General features: G+C 46.9%; 1 protein-coding gene across 1 annotated transcript; it reads left to right on the forward strand.

The window, feature by feature from the left end:
* Nucleotides 1-27,215, forward strand: ANKDD1A (ankyrin repeat and death domain containing 1A). Its single transcript, XM_067750413.1, is given in 13 exon segments — nt 1-93; nt 4,877-4,981; nt 5,654-5,752; nt 9,105-9,203; nt 9,745-9,843; nt 12,718-12,820; nt 16,160-16,254; nt 17,675-17,770; nt 18,842-18,937; nt 21,669-21,873; nt 23,842-23,871; nt 23,874-23,945; nt 24,928-27,215. Coding segments are annotated over 13 exon segments (1,254 nt in total). The 3' UTR covers nt 24,990-27,215.
* Nucleotides 27,216-27,876: the final 661 nt, after the last annotated feature.

Below are 27,876 nucleotides of genomic sequence, written 5' to 3' on the forward strand. Positions count from 1 at the left end.
ATGAATGCGCTTCTCCTGTCTGCCTGGTTCAGTCACTTACGGATCCTCCAGATCCTGGTCAACTCCGGGGCCAAGATCCACTGTAAGAACAAGGTAAGGCCTCAGCTGGCAGCCCACTTGCCCGCTCTCTACCTCCTGCTGCACAGGGCTGCCCCCACCTCTGCTGCCTGTCCCCATCACTGCCCCCTCTGTCCCCTCATGTGCCTCTGCCTGCCCCAGCTTGCCTCGACCCTCTGAGAAGCGTCCTGAAACCCCAGCTGAGCTCAGCCTTGTGAAGCTGAGACCCTCACTACTTCCACTGGGGCTGGGAGAAGGGCCTGGGGATGCCTCTTTCATCAGCATTGAAAGCCCCTGGCTTCTGATCCCCCTACTCTTTACCACTCTGTGATGTTGAGACAGTCCCCAGTCCTCTGGCCAGCCTCTTGTTCACAAAGGGGAATTAAAGAAACACCCTCAGAAGATTAAATGAGAAGGAGGTAGGGCCTTCTCCCTCCCACGGGGCTCCAGCTCCCTTGCGGTCAGTATGGCCAGGTAGAAGGAGCCAAGCACCATTTACCAAACTCTGGGACCTTGGGCAAATTATTTTACCACCCTGAGCCTCACTTTTCCCATTTGGAAATAAGAGTGCTAGTACCCGTCTCTGAGCTGAGGCAGAAGTAACTGCAGTGCTGTGTCTAAAGTACCTGGCCCAGTGCCTGGCACGTTAGCGACCCTGGCAGTCCCCCGTTGCTCACTGGTGTGTGCTATGGTTTGAGGGAGGAGAGCCCCAGGGAGTCAAGAGTGCCCAGAATCCCTGAACTGGTGTCTCAACTTTTAGGGGGTTGGTGGCCCTTATGAAAATGCAAACATTTCTGGGCCAAATACCTTCAGCCAGGAGTTCTCAACCTTGGTCCTTAGAGAGACAGAATTTGGGGATCCATGAACTTTGAAGGGAAAACAAGGACCTTTTTCTTTTTTTAAACTGCCCTCTGCTTAAAATTTTAGCATTTCTTTCCATGATGAATGCAGGTAGAATTAATATACCTGTGACATTGTCTCTAAGACAAAATGTAGCTCTTTTCATATCACATTACAGTTTTTGCAGTTATCTCAAAATACTGTTTACGCTCATATCATTACTTTGAAATCATGGCGGTAGTTATTAGACCTTTCACTAGATCTTGTTGTTTAATGGATCAATAAAGCATATATGCTACTAGATAAAAAATTTGGGTTTTAATATTTTGATAATTCTATTTCAATATCATTGTTTTTCTTTTCTGGTAGGCAGAATACTGTCCGCCCCAATATGTCCATATCCCTATCCCTAGAACCTGTGAACTCTAGAACCTAACATGGCAAAAGGAATTTTTCTGATGTGATTAAGTTAAGGACCTTGAGATGGGGAGACTATTCTGGATTATCCACATGTGCCCACATGTCCTTTTAGGGGAAAGAAGGAGGGAGGCAGGAGAGTCAGAGAAGGAGATGTGATTGAAGGAAGCAGAGGTTGGAGTAATGTGACCCACAAGCCAAGGAATGCAGGTAGCCTCTAGAAGCTGGAAAGGCCAGGAAATGGATTCTCCTAGAAACTCCAGAAGAGAAGCAGTCCTCCCAGCCCATTTTAGACTTTTGACCTCCAGAACTGTGAGATAATAGATGGGTGTTCACCAGACACCAAAAAGGACCATGGCACACAGGAGGTCTGCCCTATACCATTGTTAGGATCTTGTTGGCAGTGGTAGAAATGTCTGACAGCTCTCAGTGAAGGATACCCCTAGGCTATGGGCCACAGGATCCAAGCCCAGAGTGTGGGATCCAAGCCCAGTTTCAAGCTGAGGGCCCTCCTGTCCAGTCCTGCCTGTCTGGCTTAGCCTTAGAGAGAGTCTCAGCGGTCTTGCAGAATCCAGTAGCTGTTGCGATGAAATTTGCTATCAACACAGAATGAGCCTCAGTGTTCTAGAATGAGGGAGGTGAGGTCTTAAGTGTGTGTGGAGGGCAGGGCTCTGAGTAGTGGATCTTCTAGTTAAGCAGGTCCACTCCATATTAGTTTTCTGTTTTTGGTAACAAACTACTCTAAAATGTAGTGGCTTAAAGTAACATTGACTTATGATTTTTCATAATATCATTGGCTGGTCAGTTCCTCCGGCCTTGCCTGGGCTCACTTATGAGGTCAGCACATGTCTGGGGCCTCTGCAGGAAGAGGGAACGTCGCGGATGGTGTGGCCAGTGTCTCCAGGTGGTAGCTGACATTCATGGAGACTTCCTTCTGTGACAGCCCCAGGACATCAAAAGAGCAAGAGTAGAAGTAGCAAGGTTTCTTGAGATATTATTTCTACCGCATTCTACTGGTCAAAGCCCATCACAGGGTCAGCCTCGTTTCAGGGGGAGGAAAATATCGGATTCCTCCTCTTGATGTGAAGAGTAGCACAGTCCTGTTGCTTGATCTTGGGACAGTTTCTCAGTCCATCCTGTTTTTCATGACCTTGCCACTTTTGAAGAGTACTGGTCAAGTATTTTGTAGAATATCCTTCAATTTGGTTTTGTCTGATGTTTTTCTCATGATTAGATTGGGGTTATGGAATTTGGGGAAGAAGACCCCACAGGTCAAATGCCCTTCTCATTACCTCCTATCAGGGGGCATGTGATACCATTGTGATTCGTCACTGGTGATGTTCTCTTGATCCAGTTCTGACACCAATTCCGATGTGTGTTTTTTCCAGATCACCAAGCAGTTAACTCAGTTCCCCGTGGACACTGACCAGGAGTCCACAAATTTAACTCACTTCTGACACTACTTGGAGATAGTGTCAGATTCTGCCGGTTAAGGGTTCAGTCCTACAAGACTGCCCACGCTTTGGATGTCAATCACAAGCCCAGGTGGTTGCCTAGCTATATAATTGCCTGTAAATCAGAAGTTCCCACGACCCCCTCCCCAGGTTCGGTTAATTGCTAGAGCGGCTCTCAGAACTCAGGTAACCGGTTTACTTACTATATTTCTGGTTTATTACGAAGGATATTAAGGATATGAATCATCAATGGCCAGATGAAGAGATGCATAGGGCAAGGTCCTGAACGCAGGTGCTTGTGTCCCCACGGAGTTTGGGACCCGGCACATGGATGTGATCTGATTCACCAACCTGGAAGTTCTCCAAGCCCTGTCCTTTTGGGGTTTTAATGGAGGCTTCATTACATAGACTTGATAGATTAAATTCTCAGCCCTTGGTCATTGACTGAACCTCCATTCCCTCTCCTCTCCTCAGAGGTGAGGAGGTGGGACTGGAAGTTCCAACCCTCTAATCACTGTTGGTTCCCCTGGCAACCAGCCCCCCATCCTTTATTTACTTAGGGGCTTCAAGTCACCTCGTTAACATCATAAAAGACACCTTTATCACTGTTACCATTTAGGAGATTCCTAGGGTTTTAGGAGCTCTGTGCCAGGAGCCAGGACAAAGACCGAATATATATTTCTTATTATAAATCATAATATCAAGCTTGATCACTTGGTTAAAGAGGTGTCGGCCAGGTTTCTCCACTGGAATGTTAGCATTTTTCCCTTTCCATACTCTATTGTTAGAAACTCTTTGTCGTTTTAATTTGCATTTCAATAATGACTAATGATGTCATATATTTTTTCATGTGCTTATTTGTCATTCCATATATCTTCTTTTGTGTGCAGATTATTTTTTAATTGGGGTAATTTCTTATTGATGAGTTTTTAGAGTTCTTTGTAGATTTTGGATGTATTTCAAAATAAATGCAGACATCAATGTATTTCCCCCTAAATATGTCAGCATGCGTATCATTAACTAGAGTTCAAATTCTTTGTATACAATGAAATACAAGCTGAGTCTTTTTTTTTTTTTTTTTTTGCGGTACACACTGTTTTTTGTGTTTTTTTTGTGGTCTCACTGTTGTGGCCTCTCCCATTGCGGAGCACAGGGTCCGGACGCGCAGGCTCAGCAGCCATGGCTAACGGGCCTAGCCGCTCTGCGGCATGTGGGATCTTCCCGGACCAGGGCACGAACCCACGTCCCCTGCATCGGTAGGCGGACTCTCAACCACTGCGCCACCAGGGAAGCCCAAGCTGAGTCTTTAAAAAAATATTTATTTATTTATTTATTTTTTATTTGGTTGCACCAGGTCTTAGTTGTGGCTTGTGGGCTCCTTAGTTGCAGCTCCAGGGCTCCTCATTTTAGCTGCAGCTTGCCAGCTCCTTAGTTGTGGCATGTGAACTCTTAGTTGCGGCGTGCATGTGGGATCTAGCTCCCTGACCAGGGATGGAATCTAGGCCCCCTGCATTGGGAGTGTGGAGTCTTATCCACTACACCACCAGGGAAGTCCCTACACACTGAAATTTGACAAGTGCTACTCCTCTGTAACCCAAACCACTGTCAAGATGTAGAAGACTGTTCCATTGATTTTTATGACCCATTGATGGTTACAGTCTATTTAGAAAAGTACTCCAAATAATCTAGCTGTAATGCAAGGCCAGGGTAGAAGCTCTGGACTATAAACATAGGATCTGCAAACCTCCCTCACTTAAATATTGCTTCTGGGGCTAAGAGACCTTCAATAAAGCGAAGCACAATAAGCCTGTATTATCCTAACTTGACCTATGAGGAAATGGGCGCTCACAGAGGTATAGGTAACTTGCCGAAGACCCCAGAGCTGATAAATGCTGGAGCTGGGATTTGAACTCTGGCATCCTGAGTCCCACCAGCCCCCGTGAGGCTAAGTGGGTCCTGTGGATGTCCCAGGGGCCTATCCCCATTTTCAGTGTGGTTTCCTTTGGAAAGCTGTTCTGATCACAAACACTCATTGTCTGGGAGACAGCCAGTGTGTGAGCAAGGCCTCCCTTCGCAGACTGCAGGGACCACCCTGGGCTTGTTTCCAGGACAGCCTGACCTTACTGCACTGCGCAGCCCCAAAAGGCCATGTGCCAGTGCTGGCGTTCATAACAGAGGACCTGGAGGACGTGGCCCTGGACCACGCTGACAAGGTGAGTGTGGCCTCAAGGCTGTGTGTCCTTCCCATCGGGCTTGGGATTCCTGGGGCCTCTCCTGTACATTCCTTGAGTGCATCCCTTGAGCCATGGGTAGTGCAAACTGGACCCCACCTCAGGGAGTTGCTGGTCTAGAAGGGGCATTAGGCACAAATGAGCAGGACGCCAGCAGCACATGGTCAGTTCCCTCAGAGAGACTCTGATATGGACTAGACAGGTTAGAGAAGGGAGACAGTGCTTTCTGCTTCCTGGAGGAGGTGGAATTTGGTAAATGAATAGATTTCATCAGTAAGATTAGAAAGCAAGGGGCATTCCAGATGGAGGAGAGACAATTGCTAGAGCTTTAGAGGAAAAGGGCTTTTGGTGTGTGAGTTCAGATGGGTTAGAATCTTGGGAATGAAGCCCTGAGAGGTTGTTAAGGGCCTTCATAGAGATCTCAACCCGCAGCCTCAGAAATGGGTCCTTTATTCAGGAGCCACAGGAGGATTTCAGTGGGGGAGGGACCCACCAAGTGGGGTCTTGTTGGGAAGACGGTCTGGGCTTTCCAGGCAGGGTGTATAAGGCAAGGTGGGGGAGAGTGTCTGGAGCACTGCAAGCCCAGTGTGGTTGGGAAACTGAGGCCAGGTGGGCAGGGCGAGGAAGATTCACTTTCTTCTCCTCCCCCGCCAGCTGGGAAGTACAGCATTTCATCGGGCTGCAGAGCACGGGCAGCTGGATTCTCTGGACTTCCTTGTGGGCTCTGGCTGTGACCACAGTGTCAAAGACAAGGTACTGTAACCATGGGTCCCAGGGGGAGGGCCGGGCTCTGGGCTCCTGACCTGGGTGGTCACGGGCAGCTCACCTGTGTCTACTGCCAACTGCAGCGTGCTAGAGGGGCTGGTGGCCCAAAGACCAGCGTGTGTCTGATGCTCATGCAGCAGGCATTTTTTGGGCACACACTATGGGCCAGCCGTGTGCTATGGGTGAAGAGCACAAAGATGCCCAAGACACAGTTTCTTAATCAAGGAATTCAACCACAGTCCTAGGAGAGAGCTGTGAGCCATTGTGGGGAGCCAGGATGGCAAATCTGATTGGTTGGTAGTGATGCCTGGAGTGGGTTTGAGTGGGGCTGTGATTCCACTGGGGATGTCTGTTGCTGGGGGGAATGGGGAGGAGTTGGGGGACGATAGCCACATGCCTGCTGGTTATTTGCTTTCTTTGTGTTTTAGTAATCTACTATGATTATGGCAAAAGTAGGATGAGACCGCTGAGGAGGGAGCAGTTCATTCAGGGTGGAGAGCTTATAAGCAGGAATTCACCTATCTGAGAATAGATGAGGGGTTGGGACCCAAGGGGACTACCCTACAAATGACTTGTATCAATGGACCATTGCGAATCATTAGGCAGATGTGTTGCAGCAAATTCTAAACAGTGCTTCCAACAAAGGGAAGAATTCCACTGTTAATTTTCTGATTAATATGCTTGGCTAGGATACAAGGAGTTCTGTTTACAAAGCTAGTGACAGAGCTCACAGACCAATGAATCACAGGATCTTAGATCAAGGGCCAGTTCAACCTTCTCGTTTTACAGATGTGGAAGCTCAGGCCCAGAGAAGGGGATACTGTAGCCAAGGTCACACAGCAAGACAAAGGTCGAGCTGGGTTTGGAGCCAGCATCCTGATGCCCCGCTGTGCTCCTCCTTCATCAGGCTGCCTCCTGCGGCCCTGAGCCCTGGGGGTCTGCACCAAATCTGTCCACCCACACTCAGCCTTTCAGGATGAAAAGGCTAAGTTAGGTTCTGAGATTCAGATCAGGCTGATTTCCTTCATTTCAGAAACATGGGCAGAGCAGGTTGTGCTCTGTGCCAGGCCCTGAGCCAGGAACTGGGAGTACGGACAGGGGTAAAGAATGACCCTCACCAGGACACATCTACCCAGGAGGCGAAAAAAAAAAAAAAATGATGTACTCAGGGCCCCAAGAGAGCAGAAGCACCAAACTAGAAAGCAAGAAAAGTTCAGCTTTGGTGAACTCACCCAGAATCTTGCAATCAGAAATGCTAGGAAGAAGCTTTTAAAATTACATGTCCCTGTTAATTGTTGTATTTTCCAATGAGGAATGTTTTCATTTTGAATTTCATTTGGGGAGAGGGCACAGCACGCTTTTCAAGGCTTTGGGCCACTGAAGGCCTGACTCGTGCTAGGACCCGCCAGCCCGTGTAGGGGGACAGACCTGTCAGAACAGATGACAACATACCTCACGCTGCAGGTGCTGTGGTAGGGAGGCATTGAGAGCCTGGAGAGAGTGATTAATTCCTCCGGAAATGTCAAGGAGAGGCTGACAGGGCCCCACAGAGGTGGAGAGGCTGGATGTCCCCACGGGTGGAGGGGAGAGGCCAGGCCCAAGGCCAAGGCCTCCTTCCACCCAGCCCCCTGTCCTGCCTGGGCAGAGTGTGAGGACCCTGGGCAGGGGGTCCATGCCATCTGCAGCTTCAAAGGGTAGGAAGTAGATATTTATAATCCAGAAGGAAGAGGGAAGCCCTGTCCTGTTTCCACAGCTCTGCTAACTGGGGGCACGTGCCAAACCCCAATGTTCACACACTTCCTTCCGGTCTCTTTGAACACAGAGACTTCAGACTGTGGCTACACCGCCCACAGCCTGACCCTTGCCTGCTGTGGCGAGCCGACCACGGAGCGGGTGGGAGAAGAGCCGAAAAAAGCTGTTGAGGGGATTTTTTAAACTTAATTTTATTTATTAATATAATATAATGATGATCATAAAGGAAATGTAGATGTTTCCTCCTTGACCCTGTAAGATAGTTATAGCTGTTTATGTGTGTGTGTTTATCTATCATGGGGGCGGGGTATATTTTTAACTACTTTAAGTACTGCTTTGGCTTCTGTATGTGTTCACATCCTCATTGGGCCTTTTATAGATATCTGTGCCTAAACACACAGGGAAGGTACTGAGACAGGCCAGGGCAGAGGAAAGCACTGGTTCAGCTCGATCGTCCCCATGGCCTTGTGGGCATGATACATGGCTGAAGCTGGGTCCTCCCTTCTGGGTGCTTTTGTGGGTCCCTCCAGGGTCCTTGTCCTGGTCCCCCATCTGTGGTTCCTCTGTAGGGACATACCTTTTCTTGGGCTGGCCATGTCCAGCTGCCTCTTCTTCCCTGGAGCCCCTTACCCTCCTGCAGCAAGTTCCCTTTAAAGACGATCCCAGATAGGCTGCCCTCTGTAGGACCACTTCCAACACAAAGAACACTGTGCCCTTTGCCCGCCCAGTGGAGCCACCTCTCTTGGCTCTGTCACTGTCACCTTTAGACTTCTCAAGGGTGAGGCTGCTCCCAATCCTCTGGTTCTCGAGTTCCAGGAGACACAGGTCAAGCTCTCCATCACGTTATGTATTATCATTGAACAAATATCTACTGAGTGTCTGTCACGTGCCCAGGCCCTATTCTAGGCACTTGGGGAAATTTCAGTGAACAAAATGGACAAAAATCCTTGCCCTTGTGATGCTTATTTCCAGCCAATAAACAACAAGCATAGTATACAAGTGGATTGTAGAGGGTGTTAGGTGGTCGGTGCTATGGGGGGACAGGAAAAGTGGAGCAGGGTAAGGGGATCAGGAGAACAGGAGGTGGGAGTTGTGGTTTTCAGTATTGTGGTCACGGTGGGCTGCACTATTCAATGAGAAGCTGACATCTTGAGCAAAGGCACAGGAGGCGAGCGATTGGGCCGTGTGGCTGCTGGGCACAGCCTGAGCACAAGGAGAGTCTCTGGGGCTGTAGCCTGAGCAGAGAGAGGGGATGCATCCGGGGTCACTGAGTTGGGACTGGCTTTAGACTGGAGCATGGAAAAATAGGGATTTAAAAAAAATTTTTTTTTAAGTAATATGTCCGTCTTAAAGTGTACGAAAAGAGACCAGAACTTGGCCCTTGAAAGTGCCCCTGGTTTTTGGTAGTTTTTGGCACAGTTCTCAGAGCAGGGTGGCATTGGCCCAGCGTGCAGGGCTGCAGCTCGTCACCAACTTGCTCTATAACCCTGGACATGTCTCCCCTCTCTGGATCTCAGCTCCAGCGGGTCCCCAGGGCCTGCAAGGGTCTGTGATTCCACTGACCCCTCAGGAGCCCTTCTCCCTGCAGGAGGGGAACACAGCCCTTCACCCGGCCGCCCGCTGGGGCCACCTGGCCGTGCTGCAGCAGCTTATGGACATCAGGCTGGACCTGGAGGAGAGGAATGTGGTGAGTCACCACCTGGAGGATGCAGAGATGTGTGACACTAGCTTGCCCCCTGCCTTCCAGGAGCCCGCAGCCCATGGTGCAGCCTGGTTTCCCCTGGTAGGGGCTCTGAAGCCAGGAGCGAGGACGTGTTCTCAAACAGCCTATAAGGAAAAGATGAGCAGGAGCACAAAACTCCAGGCTCGGAGGGGCACCAGGCCTGAGGGATCACGGAGCAGTCATACGCACAGTGTGCGTTCAAAGAAGGGAGAGGTCACTGTGGCCAGGATGGAGTAGGAGGGAATAGACAGAGCGGGGATGAGGGGGCTTGGAGGGCAAGGAGAACATGAGCAGAGCTGTGGCGGAGGGAGTGAATGCACCATATGCCCCTCAAGGTAAGAATCAGGGGCGGGGCTCAGGGAACCACAGATCACCAGGTCATGTCTGCAGTAGCAGAGAGGGGAGAGCTCAAAGAGCCCTGGAGCCCTGGCAGAAGGGGTGTCCTCCGGTCTTGGGCTCTGGCCTCAGCCTCCTGCCAGCCTCACACCACTCCCCCGTGTTTCAGGAAGGTCTGACTGCCCTGCACGCAGCTGCTGAAGGGATCCACCCCGACTGTGTGCAACTCCTCCTCGGGGCCGGGAGTAGCGCGAACGCCCTCACCCAGGTAGCCGGGCCTCCTCACGACTGGTGTGTGCCCTCGGCTGCCTGCAGAGACGTGACTGTGTCAACTGTAGGAGCCACGATGATTCCTGAACATTGTGTGAACAAGGCTGTGAGGGAACAGGCTCAGCTGTTGAGCTCTGTGACTTTGGGCAAATTACTTAATCTCTCTGAGCCTTGTTTCTCAACTATAAATTGGAGGTGATATATACTTACTATTTTATATTGCTATGAAGGCTAAATACCTAGCATATTGCCTGGGACATAATAGGAGCTCAGTACCCATTAGTGTCTTATTGCTGGGCACGTGACAGTTCACAAAGCCCTTTCATAATTATTACCTCAGAAAAATTCCCCCCATTTTACAGATGAGAGAGGTTCAGTGACTTCCCCAGGTCACAAGTTGGTAAGAAGCAAAGCTGAGTCTGAAAAGCCTATTCCCCTGACTCCAGAGTTCATGGCCTGAAACATTTGCCTTGCCCAGCGGGGGTAGGGGTGGGGTGTCCGCAACATGAGGCCCACACCGCAATTAGAGCTGGAGCCTGGGTGTGACTCTGGGACAGGCCTCTTTCTCCCTTACCATTGCACTCTATGAGTTGGCCATTAGAAATTCTCTGTGTCCTTGAAAGGGGGGTTGTGGCCTTTCTTTAGGTAGGAGGTTGGTGTTTTTGTTTTGTTTTGCTTTTTATTTTTAGATCAGTGACAAATACTCTTTCTTGGCTGGTTGAACAGCTGCAGAGTCTGGAATTCTCTTTTTCTAAATTTCAATAATGTAGCAAAAATAATATTAATAGTGAATAATATAAATAATAGCAAAAATAGTTTAAAAACAGAGGAATGAAAATGATATGCTAAAAATATTTAACACAAAAGAAGGCAGTCAAGGGGAAACAGAACAAAAAAAAACAAGAGACATTCAGAAAAAAAATAGCAAAGGGAATTCCCTGGTGGTTCAGTGGTTAGGACTTTGCACTTTCACTGCCGAGTCGGGGAACTAAGATTGACAAGCTGCGCAGCTCAGCCGGAAAAAAAAAAGAAAAGAAAAGAAAAAGAAAAATGGCAAATGTAAATATAATAATAATATAAATCGTAAATTCCCTTAAATGTGAATAATGCTTTATAAACCACAAAACATTTAATTTGCTCCCCTGGAAGGTGTGGAGACTACTACCCCAGGGACATAGCGGGGGACATTACAGCCAAGAGGGGGAAAGTAGCTGTCCCAGGGCACCAGCCGTGTCCTTCTGTTGCTGGTGAATTTAAGGTTCTTTCTTCATTGCAAAAGAATTTGGAGATGAAGTGATAGGTAAGAATCAGATTTATTTAGAGAGAAACACACTCCACAGACAGAGTGTGGACTATCTCGGAAGGCAAGAGGCAAGAGGCTTCAAAATATGGCGTGGTTAGTTTTTATGGACTGAGTAATTTCATAGGCTAATGAGTGGGAGGATTATTCCAACTATTTTGAGGAAGGGGTGGGGATTTCCAGAAATTGGGCCACTGCCCACTTTTTAGCCTCAGAACTGTCATGGCGCTGGTGGGTGTGTCATTTAGCATGCTAAGGTATTACAGTGAGCATATAATGAGGCTCAAGGTCTACTGGAGGTCGAATCTTCTGCCATCTTGGACCTAGTTGGTTCTCATTAGTTTTCATCATGTACTGTGGCTATGTCATTCTTTTTTTTTTTTTTTCCTGTACATGGGCCTCTCACTGTTGTGGCCTCTCCCATTGTGGAGCGCAGGCTCCGGACGCGCAGGCTCAGTGGCCATGGCTCACGGGCCCAGCCACTCCGCGGCATGCGGGATCCTCCCGGACCGGGGCACGAACCCGTGTCCCCTGCATCGGCAGGCGGACTCTCAACCACTGCGCCACCAGGGAAGCCCATATGTCATTCTTTTAAAGGTTGTGCCCTGCCCCCTTCACTCCTGTTTCACTTCGATCAGCAAGGTGTTGCTCCTTAGTCAGAAAGGCCCTTTCTCTGTGCCCAGCACTAGGCACTGGGAGGGGGCACAGACAGGTCATGCCATGGCCACCTCCCCAGCAGTAACAGCACAGGAGCTTAGAGACTTAGGGGGTTAGATCCAGCTGGTGGTCGTTGGTGGCTTGGAGCTGCCCACCTCACTGGCTCTCGTGCTCCAGCCTTGACTTGAGGTTTCTGGCAGAGGCCACGGTCTATTCTGACACTCCCACCTCTGGCAGTGTCGTGCAGCAGGGTCTCTGAGGAGGGGGCAAACCCAAAGTGATTGCATTTCCCACGGGGAGGTGGATGGATTCCCACCCACCCTGTAAACTTGCTCAGACTCGACTTTGGGAGGGTGACCAACTCATCCTGGTCTGCCCATACTGTCCTGATTTTAAAACAAAGTCTCACATCCAGGGAACATTCAGTCCCAGGCAATCTGGGACAGTTGGTTACCTAGTGGGTCCTGCCTGAGACGAAGTCTCATCCAGGAGGAAGCCCTCCCTCTGGCCCTGCCAGGCTCCTCTGTGGATGTGCTTAGACCAGCTCCAGCTGGACAGTACATGCTGGGTGGGATTTGCCCTGTACAGGTAAATCTTATTGGTCCCCCTCCTTGAAAACCATCTCCTCAGCATCTATACTCCACGTGTCTTTACTGGCTAAGGAACTGTGAAGGCTTTGGCCTTTGTTCCGGAGTCTGTGACTGGAGGTGAGGAAAATCCAGAGACCATAGTGAACTCCTTTTACTAGTCACCAGGCCTAGGCAAGTCATTGATTTCTCCTGCCTCAGGGTTTAATGGGGATAATAGTCCCATGGGGGTTGTGAGCTGTGAATGGGATAATGAACCTCAAAGTGCTTTGTAAACCCTGCTGTGAGGGGTCCTTAGGATGCTGCATTGATGCCTGTTTCCCTCTAGAAAAAGCAGAGCTGCTTCCACTACGCAGCCCTCGGTGGCTCTGAGGACATGACCTGGGCCCTCGTCCATGCAGGAGGAAGCACTAACGTGGCTGATCACGTACGTGTGGGGCCTGGATGGAAGGTGGGGAGGCAGGGGATACACTGCCGAGTCTCCCAGGACCTCACTTCTCAACATAGAAATGGAGAACAGATTAGTGGTGGCGGGGGGCTAGGGGTGGGGGCGGGGGGCAGAGAAGGGAGGAGGGTGTGGTTATAAAAGGACTACACAAGGGACCCTTATGGTGATGGAACTGTGCTGCATCTTGACTATGTAAGGGATACACGAACCTACACGTGTGATAAAATTACATAGAACACACATGTATACAAATGACTACAAGTGAAACTGGGGACATCTGAGTAAGATGGTGGGTATTATCAATGTCAGTGTTCTGGTTGGGATATTGTACTGTGGCTTTGTAAGATGTTACCATTGGAGTGGGGAGAACAGAGCAGACGGGTGTTGAGGGTGGGAAGAAGGCTTTTCACCAGATACCTTTTGTTCTTTCTGGTTCTTTAGGTTTCTATAAATAAAATGTAAACCAATGAAAAGCAGTACTTGCTCTCTTTCCACTCCCCTTTCCTACCACATTCCCACAGACCTATTTCCAGGATGATGGAGGCCATATCCAGCCTCTTTGGTTATTTTATCTCCGTGGCCTGCTGCTTCCTGGAGAGCCACCATTAGAGCTCTGATGAGTTTCCTAGCTCATCCGCGTTGTGCACTTGAGCCAGTTTCCAGTGTCTGCCCATTCACTCTCACAGGAGACCTTCTTTTGGCCTGATTTTGATTTCACAGTTATCTAGCAATGATCTGAGGACACTGCTGAAATCCTGTGGTAGTTTTACCTAGGTTTTTAAATTTTTTTCTAGATGTGTTTCAGAATACTTTTTGTCATTTATTGCTATTTGGGTTTGGGATTACATGAGCCTGTAAATAATATAAGAGAAAATGGTCATCTTTGTAATATTTTATTTTTTCACTATAAACATGTCTCGCCATTTCTTTATGTCTTCTTTTGAATCCCTCAGTGATGTTCTATGGTTTTTGTTTGCCTTTGTAATAGCCATTTCCAATTATACTCTTCATAGGTACTTTATATATTTTGACCGTCATTGCAAATAGACTCTTTTTAAAATATGTCGTTTCTTGTGGGCATTCAATACAGGAATGCTACTGATTTTGGTATTTTTATCTTCTATATGATTTTCATTGATTTTGCTAGAGGTTTTTTTTTTTTTTTTTTGGTGGGGGTATAATAACTATTTTGACCTGTGTAGATATACAGTCACGTTGCCTACAAGTAATCATATAGTTTAAATCTTCTTTTCCAATATCCGTAAACTGTTTTTTTCTGGCCTAAACTAGTAATGGCAGTCATGGGCATTTTTGTTGTATGTGTGCGTGTTCTGTTCTGTCACCTTTTGGTACTCAACATGTGAGGGTGTTTTTCCACAGTAAGTATAGATCTATCCCATTGATTTTTCTGGCTTTGTACTGTTCTACTAGATGTGTGTCACCATATACCTAGACAGAAGGTTGCTGTGGCAGTATCTCCACTTAGTCATGTAGTCAGTGCTCACAGGGAACCACTGGAGATGGAATCCTCCAGCCTTGAGTGAGGCCTTGGGTAAATGTTGGGTTTGGGTGAGACCTCTGTTCCGGTCCCGGCTGGCTCTCTCATTCATTCATTTCATACATAAATAGTGGTTGAGCACCTACCTAGATGCTGGGGGTAGAAAGTCCAGTAACACAGGGTCTCTGTTAGTTACGTGTCCTTCGGTGTGTCATGTAAGTTTTATGAACTTATTAAGTGTTCTCATTTGTAAGGTGAAAGTACGAATAAGAATACCATTCCTATATACTTGCTAGGTTCATGTGTGGAGTAAATGAGATAGCAGAGAATCTTAAGGTGCTGTTGCTAGAAGGGACCTCAGCAAGCATCACTTGCCAGATGAAGATGACTTGCCCAAAGTCACGTAGTGAGTTCCTGGCATGGCAAGCTCTCAAACTTGGGATTTCAGGCTCCCGCCCACCATGAGGATCGATTGTGGCCCAAGGGATTCAGGCTGTGGGCTGTAAATTCCTCAGGCCACTCATGTCATCCGAGAAGTGAGAAGGTCCAAACTCAGAAGCACTATCTATACAGTAAGTCCCCTACACATGAACCAGTTCCGTTCCGAGAGCACATTTGTAAGTCCAGTTTGTTCATAAGTCCAACAAAGTTTGCCTAGATACCCAACTAACACAATTGGCTATATAGTACTGTACTGTAATATGTTTATAATACTTTTCACACAAATAATACATAAAAAACAAACACACAAAATAAAACATTTTAAATCTTACAGTACAGTACCTTGAAAAGTACAGTAGTACAGTACAACAGCTGGCATACAGGGGCTGGCACTGAGTGGACAGGCAAGAAGAGTCACTGACTGGAGAGGGGAGAGGAGGTGGGAGATGGTAGAGCTGAAGGATCGTCAGCGATAAGAGACGGAGGGCAAGCTGCAATTTCACTCATGCCTGACTTTGACGGCAGAGGTTCTGGTTCCTTGCTGGATTCAATTCTATCTACCCTCTTTAAAAAATGATTCAGTGATGTCTGGGTAGTAGCTCTTTTTTTCTCATCATAGATGACATAGCAGTACTGGGTTGCATTCTGAACGGCTGCTGCAACTTTCGTGTACCTTTCTGTGTTCGGGTCCTGTGCCTCAAAAACTAACTGTGGGGCTTCCCTGGTGGCGCAGTGGTTGAGAGTCCGCCTGCCGATACAGGGGACGCGGGTTCGTGCCCCGGCTGGGAAGATCCCACATGCCGTGGAGCGGCTGGGCCTGTGAGCCATGGCCGCTGAGCCTGCACGTCCGGAGCCTGTGCTCCGCAACGGGAGAGGCCACAACAGTGAGAGGCCCGCGTACCGAAAAAAAAAAAAAAAAAAAAGATACAAGTTGTCAAATGAAAAAAAAAAAAAACAACTGACAGTGCCTCCTCAAATGAAGAAAATCCCCTTGCCATTTCCTGCGTCGTGAATCACTTCGTTTCTTCAGTTACCTCTTCTTCCTCTTGTGTCTCTTTGTCCTTTCTCTGAGCCTCCAGTTCCATCAGGTCTTCATCAGTAAGCTCCTCGTGTTGCACAGCAACAGTACTGTACAGTAAAGTACACAAAAGCACGACTAGTAGAGGATGCACGCATGTGACAATGTACGCCAGACGTGAATTAATTTATGTGATCGGACACGCGCACGCATGCTCGCATCTTTGAAAGTTCGCAACTTGAAGGTTCGTACGTAGGGAACTTACTGTACTCCTCCCAACTCCCATCTTCTAGCACCAGCCTGCAGCTGGGCAGTCCTGGGAGGGACCCATCAACTGATCTGTGCCTCTCCACCGCCCCCAGCAGGCGCCTCTCCTGTGCACATCACCGTGAGGCACAACTTCCCCGTCCTGGTGCAGCTCCTTATCGACACCGGCAGTGACCTGGACGCCGTTGACAATGTAAGTGGCTGCAGAAACCATCTGGGCCCCATGGAGCCTCTGGGCACCCTCCCAGGTTAGCAGGGCTTAACTGTGGTCTACTAGCCTGGCCCAGAATTGAGGAATCGCTCTTTCAGCTTGTCAAAAGTTGTTTGAATATTTGTTGAAGGTAGCATTATTTTATCAACCATTCCTCTATTTTGAACATTTGAGTATTTCCAAGTTTCTGTCATGATGTATAGAACACTGTGGTAAACATTTTGCTACATGCAACCTTTTCCTTTCATTGATTTTTTTTTTTTCCCCTTAGGGAAAATTCCCAGGGCAGGGGTGACTGGGTTAATCTTGTATAACAAGAGGCCTCTGAGTCCTGAAGTTGTGATCAATCAGGAGCGTTTTAAAATCCCCATCCCCACAATCCACCCCCCAACCATACAATCCTCAGGGCCGCCACACACAACCACTAGTGGTGGAAAGCAATTTGACAGAATATAACATATACCTTTGAAATGGTCAGTATTTGCATGTCTGAGAATTGAGCCTCAAGAAATATATTAAGAGCTCATGTAACAAGATATTTGTTGTAGCAGTCTATCAGTTTTCATTTCAAAAAGGGCCCCAAATACTTAATAAGAGAGAAGTGCTCGGTTAAATTATGGTATAGGCATAGATAGGCTCTTATGGAGTTATATAAAAATGGTGTTTATAGAGTTTATAATATGCAGGAAGTTATACAGATGCAAAATGTATATACAGGATGATCTCAAATATGTAAAACCATAAAACTAAAAACATTCTGCCTTAAAGAAAATACTAGAAGAAATGTACTAAGACTGTTAACAAAGGTTGACTTAGGTGGGATAGCGAGTGGTATTTTTTCTTTGTTCTTTCTACTTTTTTGTTATTTACTGAGTTTGCTGAGTATTATGTTTATGATTAAATCCAGTTTACCCTCCCACATAACTTCTTTTTTTTATATAAATTTATTTTATTATTTTTATTTTTGACTGCGTTGGGTCTTCGTTGCTGCATGTGGGCTTTTCTCTGGTTGTGCCAAGCGGGGGCTACTCTTCGTTGTGGTGCGCAGGCTTCTCATTGCGGTGGCTTCTCTTGTTGGGAGCATGGGCTCTAGGCACCTGGGCTTCAGTAGTTGCGGCTCATGGGCTCTAGAGCACAGGCTCAGTAGTTGTGGCACATGGGCTTAGTTGCTCTGCAGCATGTGGGATCTTCCTGGACCAGGGCTCAAACCTGTCTGTGTCTCCTACATTGGCAGGTGGATTCTTAACCAGTGCGCCACCGGGGAAGCCCCACATAACTTCTTAGAGAAACTCTGTTAAGGCCCAGTTGGGAGTGTACCCACCTTGGTCCTGTCCTGGCTTTGAGCCACAGACCATCTCTACATGCTTTTCTGCTCTCCGTCCTCTTGGCTTCTTTTCCAGAGGCAGTAGACACCCCTCACCTTGCCGCCGAGCACGCCTGGCAGGACATAGTGGGTATTCTCCTCATTGCTGGGGTTAACTTAAACCTGAGAGATAAGGTACCTCTGCTCACAACCAGCCTCCCTTGCAAGCTTTCATGACTCCCTCTTTGCCAGAGATCCTGATGCAAATGCCTCCTGCTCCCAGAATGTTCAAGGCTTCCCATCTGTTATATATCAGCTCAAAGGCAACCTCCTCCAGGAAGCCTTCCTGCCCCTCCATCACCTTCCCCTGTGTCCTCTGAGGTCCCTCAGCACTTGGCCCACCCCTCTCCTGGTCCTTGCCTGTGATATGTTTGTCTTCTGTTTCATGGCCCACATCAGACTTTGAGCTCCTTGAGTCATCTGCTGGGGAGAGGGGAAGAGAGCTAGAGGAATAGCATGTCACCACCCCACAACTCCGTACGTGTGAAACAGGGTTGGGGGAAGCTTCCTGGGTCACGGTGCTTCTGGGGTGGCCACCTCCTCAGGTGGCCAGAAGTTTGAGAAGAGCTGAAGGCTTAGTATGAGGCTGAAGAGGTCACAGGCTCATGAGGGGAAGGGTCCTTGCACACGTGGCCCAGCCCTTGGGATGGTGTGGGAAAGAGATGGGGGCAGGGAACAGGCCCTGAGGCTGGACCTGGGAAGGGCTTCCGGCTTCCTGGGAGGGAAGCTGGGGCCCGGGGCAGCTGGCCAAGCTTGAAGAGGAGCTTCCCATCTCCCCGCAGGTCCCTGGAGGTGGTGGAGGCCAGCACTCTGCCAGAGGCCTGGAGCAAAGGGCTGGAAACCTGAGGGGAGGCAGCAAACTTGACACAGGAGTCCAAGCCCCTTCTCTGGGTTCTGGTTTCATCTGAGACATGAGGCTGGTAACATCTATCTCACAGGTGACCTTGAAGACTTATGCAGGCTGAGTTTTATAAGCTTTAAGTCCTCCTATTCTAGAAGAACACAAGAGGTGGTTGCTGGAATTATTGCCTTATTCTACCTGTGACTTTTCCACACCCAGAATTACTGCCAGAAAACCCTTCTGCTCTCCAGTGTAGACTGCTGGAAACCACTTTCTTTGGGTAGGAGGGTCTGTAGTCAGTGCTAGAGGCCACCCTATACCCTCTTATAGGAACTCTGGATTCCCTTCTCCCTTCTTACCCGCAGCAAGGAAAAACCACCTTGCCAGTGGCCACCCACATCAACCATGTCAGCCTGGTGGAAATGATCATAAAAGCCGATTGCTTCTACAGATGGGAGAAGGTACTGAGACCCGGTGCTTGGTCTCTCCATGTTGGAAAGGGAGTGGCCATGGCTTCAGGTGGAGTTGGTTTTGAACCCCAGCCCTGACCAATTCAGGGGCCCCTCAGTTTCCAAGCGAGTGATAATCCCTGCCTTACCTAACACTAGGGTTCTTTGAGGGCATCCAGAGATGGGTGAACACCCAAACCACAGTGAAATAAGGCTGACTGAGGTCCGTGCCAGTGTGGAGATACTAGTAGACCCTGCTGCAGCTCCTGGTTGATGGATGAATGCATTCATGCATGAATAAAGAAATGGCAAATTGTTTCCAGCTCACTGTCAGCTCCAGGTGATTGGAATTGTGGCTTGGGGTGTTCTATTCAGGCAACTTTCTGAGCCCAGAAGGAAAGTGTGCTGCGATTGATTAGTGATATCTGCTGTGGATTTGGGAAAGAGGAGTGGCAGTTGTAAGGTCCTGCATTTACAGCTTCATGTCAGCAAATGGGGGTGGGTTGAGAGATTTTTTGTTGTCCTTAATGGTTGCTTTTATACACAGAAAATAAATTTTTGCATTTATTTCAGTTTTAGAAATTAATACTAAATTGTTTACAAAATTTAAATCCTACTTTTCCTCAAACTTTTAAATGTATTTTTACAATCTTATTATTATATTTATACAACTAGTAAATTTTAAACAGTCACTTTCAAGGAAGCCTTTTGATTAAAGTTTGGTCCCATGTTTAAGCTTAGTTAAACTACCTTAAAGGTTTTAAACTGAAAGAATAAATTTAATATAATAGGTTTTCTTTTCAAGCACTTCAAATGCTTCCTAAATTCTTAAATTATCCCATTAAATCCAATAAATTAAACCTATAAAGTGAATCTCGAATATCATAAACATTCTGATATTGTTTACAAATTTAGTAAATTTCTCTTAACACTTCTCAAAAAAATCACTGTCCAGAAATCAATCAATTGATAAATTTCCATAGGAATCATAAGATTTTCTCTTTCACTGACGTGCTGGATTCTCGTAAATATTACAACCCCTTTACATACAACAGATTACTCCTAAATATTAATACCAACGGTTTGATGAACTGATTCATCTCTATGCTTAATTTTAAACCACCTCAGGCTTTAAAAGTTTTCAACACTAAGGCAGTGGTGCAGTTAGAATCACAAATCCCTCCTTCCTACCCCTAGACCAATTCAATCAGAATCTAAGGGATAAGGGCCAAGCTTCTGTGGTTCTTAAAGCTCCCAGATGATCCCAATGTAAGATGCAGTTGAGAACACAGCTCGAAAGAAACAGTTTTTACCACCCAAGGAGAGAGCCAAGCTCCCAGGTCGTCACCTCCCAGGTGACTGGCCAGACACAGTTAACCAGGATGTAAGATTCAGAGCTACAGATGCTAGAACTCACCTGACCTTTTTTTTTTTCACACACACACACTGTATTTTATTTTTACAAGAGATAAATAAACTGACACCAAGCATTGTAAATGGATGACCACAACAAAAGCAAAAATGATTGCAATTAATAAACACGAAACACACTCATACTATGTCATAATATTGACATTCCGTCCAGTAATCCTCCACTGTAACAGTTGCTTTACTTTGCAGTGGTCACCTGAGCTTTTTAACAACTAGAAATCTGCATCCACATCCTTTCGAGGGGCTTTTGTGGCTTTTTTTTTTTAATTTTTGAATTTTATTTATTTATTTTTTATACAGCAGGTTTTTTTTTTTAACATCTTTATTGGAGTATAACTGCTTTACAATGGTGTGCTAGTTTCTGCTTTATAACAAAGTGAATCAGTTATACATACACATATGTTCCCACCTCTCTTCCCTCTCGCGTCTCCCTCCCTCACACCCTCCCTATCCCACCCCTCTAGGTGGTCACAAAGCACCGAGCTGATCTCCCTGTGCTATGTGGCTGCTTCCCACTAGCTATCTACCTTACGTTTGGTAGTGTATATATGTCCATGCCACTCTTTCCCTTTGTCACAGCTTACCCTTCCCCCCCCCATATCCTCAAGTCCATTCTCTAGTAGGTCTGTGTCTTTATTCCTGTTTTACCCCTAGGTTCTTCATGACATTTTTTTTTCTTAAATTCCATATATATGTGTCAGCATATGGTATTTGTCTTTCTCTTTCTGACTTACCTCACTCCGTATGACAAGACTCTATGTCCATCCACCTCATTACAAATAGCTCAATTTCGTTTCTTTTTATGGCTGAGTAATACTTCTGTGGGTTTAACTTAAGTTATTACATAATTTTTGGTAACCTCTCATTTTATCACCTGCTTTGCATAGAAAGAATTCTGTAATCCAGACCTTCTCTACTTGTTGTCATTTGGCAAGTTTAGTTCGTGCCTGATTCTTGGCTTGCCTGGTTTTAGCCACAGCTGCTGAGTCATTCTACTGACACTCGTGCTATATGAACACAAAGAAAAGAGAGAAATGGGAAGGCTTCCTGGAAGAGGTGGCACCCAGGTGGTCTTTTGACTGTGGCAATGGGATTGAGAGACAGGGAGGTGAGAAAAGGAATTCTGGATGAAGAAACAGTGTAAGCAACTCAGTTTCCAACACTCAAAGCAAGGCACAGAGTCAGAAACCAGAGTAATGGACACTATGCCTCAGGCCTGTGATGACACCAGTTCTGTGTCCAGGCTCACGAGGGACAGCCTGGCAGGGATTTCCCCCAGACAGCTGCTGCACTTCTGGGATCTGCCCCACAGGACCAGCTGTCATGCAGGGACCTCTGTGACCCCTCTGGGAAGAGCTTGACCTTTAAGCAGGACCATCGGCAGGAAACACATCAGCTCCGCTCTGTGCTGTGGTGACTGGCCTCCAGGTACCTGCAGCCCCACGAGTGGAAGAAGCTGGCGTATTGCTGGGAGTTCACCGAGGCCCACGTCCACGCCATTGAGCAACAGTGGACAGGTACCACCTTGCCTTGGTGCCCCAGAGCAACCGGGTGGAGGGGTGGGGGCACGTGGGGTGTGTTCAGTTTTCTGTGCTTCTGGGGGAAAAGCCTTAGCAAGCCACACGCCACTTCCAACACATCACGTGCTCTTCCCCTCTCCAGGCCTTTACACAGACTGGGCCCTCTGCCCCTCCCTCCACATTGACCTGTGAACTTCACATTCTTCACGAATCAGCTTGAGCTGAAACCCATCATTCACACATGAAACTAAAGGTGCTCCCTGTAAAAAGGAGAGGAGCTGCTGTTGCCACTATTATTTAACATCTATTTGGAAATTCGGGCCCTGGTATTAAGGCATGAGACAGAAATAGAAATTGAGTGTAAATACTGGAAAGGAAGAGAGAGATTTATTAATTTCAGATGAGATACACACACACACACACACACACACACACACACACACACACACACAGGAAGTCCAGAAGAATCAACGGAAAAACTCTTAGAATAAAATAATTCAATGAAATGGCTAAACATGATTAAATACACGAACACCATAGTATTCCTCTCTACCATCAATAAGTGGGCAAAATATATAGAGGTATGTATATGTAAAAAAAAATATGTAAAAATGTATATTTTAAATATATTAAAAATTTTTTTAAAAAAATATATAATATATATTAAAAATGTATGTAAAAATATACTCCATTTACAATAGTGTGTGTTTCTAAGAAGAAATATGAATGACATATGAGTAAGACAATACAAATTATTTGAACTATAAAAGAAGACTTGGGTAAGTAGAATGACATTCTGTATTTCCAGCTAAAAGAAGTGTCATGTAGATATTGATTTTCCCCGTATTAAAGCTTTGATCCAATTTTAATCAAAGCAAAATAGGAGGTTTTTGAAACTTGACTAAAGGATTCTACAGTTCGTCTGAAAGAAGAAACAGGGAATATATAAATGAATATTCTGGAGGAAAAAAGCGAAGAGGGTCTAACTCAACCAGACTCAATGTTAGAAAGCTAGAATATTTAACACAGAGATACCTGACAGAAACATAGGCAAATCAGGTAGTGGAATAGAGTGGGGAGTCCACAAGTGAACTCTATTACCCATGCGGATTTCATAGACGATAAAGGAGCACTGGTAAATTACAGGGCTGGGGACAAGGGGTAGTGAATAAACGGGTCAAATGAAACTGCTACATCACGAGCAGCACCAGGAGGAAGTGCCTGCTGGAGGCCCACGGACACCAGAACATCAGGGACGCAGTGGCTGACTGACTTGGACCTGATGGCTGTGCCCCCATGGCTGAGCCAGCCCATCTGTCCCTAGCTGGGAGAGCTGCCCTGGTCACAGTTGAATAACAAGCTAACCCCACCACCAGCACTGAAGAGCATGGGCACTTATTTTCTAAACATTGTAATCACCTGGGAAGGCTTAACACTGATCTGTTGCCTAGGCCACACCCAGACCCAAGTACTAGGAATCTCAGAACGGGGAGGGGGACCCAGGTGTCAGTGTTTGCTAAAGCCTCCCAGGTGTCTCCAGTGAGCACTTATGGCTGAGAACCACTGGTTCGGGGGAAAGAACAGGGCCGCTAGCTTGCAAGTCACAGGTTATTGTGAGCCGCCAGAGAGATGAACTGTACAGTTGTGTGTGCATCGTGGTACCACAGTGAATGCCAATTCTTTCTCTCTTCCCAGTGACACCAATAGGATAGATGGTGGATGCTCAGGGGAAAGCCTGGCACTGGGGAGATCCAGGTGTCCCTGACACGAAACTCCACCCCCATCCCATCTGAGGCTGCTCCTCCCCTTCCTCCCATGCCCTCCCCATATATGGGCTGAGTTCTGCTAGCGCTTAGAGGAGGGTCTGATGTTCTGGTGGCGGTAAGGGGTGTGCTCAGGCCTGGCTCTGGTGAGGTAGGCGGGGTTGGCGCCTTCTCTCTCTCTTTCTCCCCTCGTGATACTCAGGCACCGAGAGCTACCGGGAGCACGGGCACCAGTCACAGCCAGTGAGAACCCCAGCAGAGTGCTCTTCAAAGGCCTCGTCGCCATTGGCAGGAGGGACCTGGCTGGTAAGTGTCCCCCCGCCCGCCTGCTGCTCAGGGCAGCCCCGGGTGCGAGTCAGAGTTGCATGGCCCCGCTGGAATGCAGCAGGGCCCTCCAAGGCTGCTCAGACCACGGCGCTGTGGCGCTGGCTCTGAACCTTTCAGATTGATGGTCCTAGCCCTGCCTCCTCCTGGAACCCAGACGGAGCCTTGGGCAACTCACAGTACCTCCTGGCCCCAGTCTCCCCATCTGTGCCGTGAGGGTGACCCAGACGATCCCTATCACCTTCACAGCCCCAACGCCACTGAAGCTACAATCTCTTCCTATCCAGCTCTCTATACTACATTGATTTGTTTTTTTCTCCAGTTTGGAGTAGGGTGGGAACAGCCTGCAGGCTTGTTTTTCACAAACATTAAGACCTATGGGCCAAAACTGGCTTAAGATGAGTTGAACCAGTAAGATCTGGTCAAATAAAATTTCTGAGGCCGTCACAACCTATTTGAGTCTGTCAATCCCAAAAGCGTTTTTTGGGATTTGCGATTCAGGGCACCATGTAGAACCATCAGGTAAGCGGAGTAACAGGTTCTAGTAATGATCCCTCATTAAAAACAAAATTGGCTCATGATGAAAAAGGCTTAAACTCTGTAACCTCCATTGCCATGGTGCGTTACAGGGCAACCACAGGATGGGGTACTAGGCAGCCATCCATAGTAATGAAGGTACATCAGTCACTTGGCAACAAGGAAAAGCGTCGATAGCACGTTATCAAGGAGCAAGAGGAAAGTCCCCTGTGTGGTCGATCTCCCCCAGCTGCCACACACAAGGTGAGAAAACAGTCACTTCAGAGGGGAGGAATTAGGGATGACTTGGTTCTTCTTCCAGCATGTTCTTAAATACTACTCTGCATCTTCTTTTAACACAAACTCTTGCAGGCAATTAAAACATCAAACTAGCCTTGTGAGGCAGCGCTCAGGCAACAAGAGGCAACAGGATTCTTGTCTTTGGCAGAAAGCATCAGGAAGAAAGCAAACGATGACTCTAGCGCCCCAAGGAGGTGCACAGCCATGTAACTGGAGGGACTGGACATTCAGGAGCATGGAACCTCAGAGTGGGGGCCACTGAACAGAGGAGGACCACCGTTTAAGGGCTTAAAAAGCAATTACTGTAAACAGACTTCCAGCTGCTTCCACTGAAACCCATATTAGGACCAGCAGGCAAGTGTTTGTGATCTTTTTCATGGAGGCCTGTCTCAGGTTTTGCAGGTAATCCCTTCCCAGAGGTATCGTCGTTTGCAGCTCTCAGTTTACTTTCATCTCCTGCATCTCACTGGAGCCTCACAGCAGCCCTCTGTGGTGCAAGGGATGTCTTTTCAGAGAGGACTCTGGGCACAGGGTGGATAAGCAGCTCATCAGGTGGTGAGGTCAGGGGCCAAACTGAGCATTCCTGTCTCCCCAACCTGGTGAAGGGCTCCATCCATCCCTTATGAGAAGGACCGCCCTTAATTCAATCCCTGATTTTTATGAAGGCTGTGCTTACTCCACAACTGTTTCTATTCTCAGCTTATTTGTACATTTTGACAGTTCCAGGAGGCACACACGCATTTTTTCCCTCTTTTTCAAAATACCTTTTAAAGTTTTAAACTCTTAATTTTAAAATCATTTCAGACTTACGAAAAAGCTGCAGAAATAGTCCAAAGAATTTCCAAATACTCTTCACTCAGCTTCCCCAAATGTTAACATCTTACATAACCAGGAAATTAACACTGCTAGGATACTATTTTTTTTAAACCTTTTTGTTTTTTAGATGTTGGGGGTAGGAGTTTATTAATTAATTTTTGCTGTGTTGGGTCTTCGTTTCTGTGCGAGGGCTTTCTCTAGTGGCAAGTGGGGGCCACTCTTCATCGCGGTGCGCGGGCCTCTCACTATCGCGGCCTCTCTTGTTGCGGAGCACAGGCTCCAGACGCGCAGGCTCAGTAGTTGTGGCTCACGGGCCTCGTTGCTCCGCGGCATGTGGGATCTTCCCAGACCAGGGCTCGAACCCGTGTCCCCTGCATTAGCAGGCAGATTCTCAACCACTGCACCACCAGGGAAGCCTGCTAGGATACTATTAACTCACCTTCACACCTTATTCAAATTTTGTCATTTGAGCCGGGAAGTTCTGCCTGAAAGCTGTTTCTGTCTAATGTGAGCTCTCCTGCATGTGGCACAGCTGGCTGTGGCCAGTTTCGGAGCCCATATCTTAGAAAAGCTCCCCACAAAGTTAGCCTTTGGGCCTGCGTCCTGGGAAGAAGACAGAATAAAAACTGCTAGAGCTGAAAGGGGCTCCAGTTCTCACACATGGCTGGTGGGAGTTCACAGTGGTACAATCCTCTGAAAGGCAATTTGGCATTATCCACGAAACTACAGATACATTTACCCTTTGACGTAGCAGTCCCACATCTAGGCATTTATCCTACAGAGAAACCTGCAAACGTTATATAATACTAACACACATGCAAGTGAACAAAGGTGAAACTATGCTGTGAGATGGATGTATGGGAACTGTGTACTATCTGCTCAGTTTTCTTTAACCGTTTTTAAAAAAATAGTCTATTTTTAAAAATAACTGAAACTAAAACTTACAAAAAGAAAATGAGGCTTTGAAACCAACCCATCAGGTTGATGATTTGAGAGGTGTGTCTGGCCTGAGGCCTCACAGTTTGCGGTGGGATTCAGTCCCCAGCACAGCACACAGCCTCCCTGCCATTGTGGCACCCTTCATCTGCACATGCTGTGTTGAGATGGAGAACCTTCTTCTACCATCTATTCCATATGAGAAAGGTATTTCATACCACATGGGACTTGGATCACTTACCTGGATGAATTTTGTTTTTTGTTTTATTTTTTATTTGGTTTTGGCTGCATTCGGTCTTTGTTGCTGCACACGGGCTTTCTCTAGTTGCGGCGAGTGGGGGCTGCTCTTTGTTGCAGTGCATGGGCTTCTCATTGTGGTGGCTTCTCTTGTTGCAGAGCACAGGCTCTAGGCACAAGGGCTTCAGTAGTTGTGGCACGCAGGCTCAGCAGTTGTGGCTCATGGGCTCTAGAGCACAGGCTCAGTAGTTGTGGTGCACAGGCTTAGGTGCTCTGTGGCATGTGGGATCTTCCCGGGCCAGGGCTTGAACCCATGTCCTCTGCATTGGCAGGCAGATTCTTAACCACTGCGCCACCAGGGAAGCCCTGTTGTTTGTTTTTTGAGATAAAAAAGCAAGTCCATAAATAAAGTTTAAACGTTGAAATATATCTCTCAAGTTCAATACTTATTTCTTTTGTTTGGGAAATCAATAGCAAAATTTCAAACAAGCTATTGTGGATTTTTTTTTTTAAACAGGATTTACAAGATTGATTTATAGAGTTCTCATGAATGATCTCTTGTTGCCTACTCAATCAACCTGTAAACAATTTTTTTAAACTTAAAAAATTTTTTTTTAACTTTTAAAAATATTTAGATCAATAATTTTTTATTGAATTATAGTTGATTTACAATATTGTGTTAGCTTCAAGTGTACATCATAGTGATTCAGTTTTCTGATTATATTCCATTATAGGTATTTATTAGATACTAAATGTAGTTCCCTGTGCTATACAGTAAACCCTTGTTGCTTATCTATTTTATGTATAGTACTTTATACATGTTAATCCCATATTTCTAATTTGTCCCTCCCCACCTCCCTCACTCCTTTGGTAACCATAGGGTTTTTTTCTTTGTCTGTAAGTCTGTTTCTGTTTTGTAAATAAGTTCATTTGTACTATTTTTTAGATTCCACATATAACTGATATTATATAGTATTTCTCTGTTTGACTTACTTCACTAAATATAATATTCTCTAGGTCTATCCACGTTGCTGCAAATGGCAATATTTCATTATTTTTTATGGCTGAGTAAGACTCCATTGTATATATATACCACATCTTCTTAAGC

The sequence above is a fragment of the Pseudorca crassidens genome, chromosome 1, assembly GCF_039906515.1.
Source record: "Pseudorca crassidens isolate mPseCra1 chromosome 1, mPseCra1.hap1, whole genome shotgun sequence".
In the NCBI taxonomy this organism is placed as follows: domain Eukaryota; kingdom Metazoa; phylum Chordata; class Mammalia; order Artiodactyla; family Delphinidae; genus Pseudorca; species Pseudorca crassidens.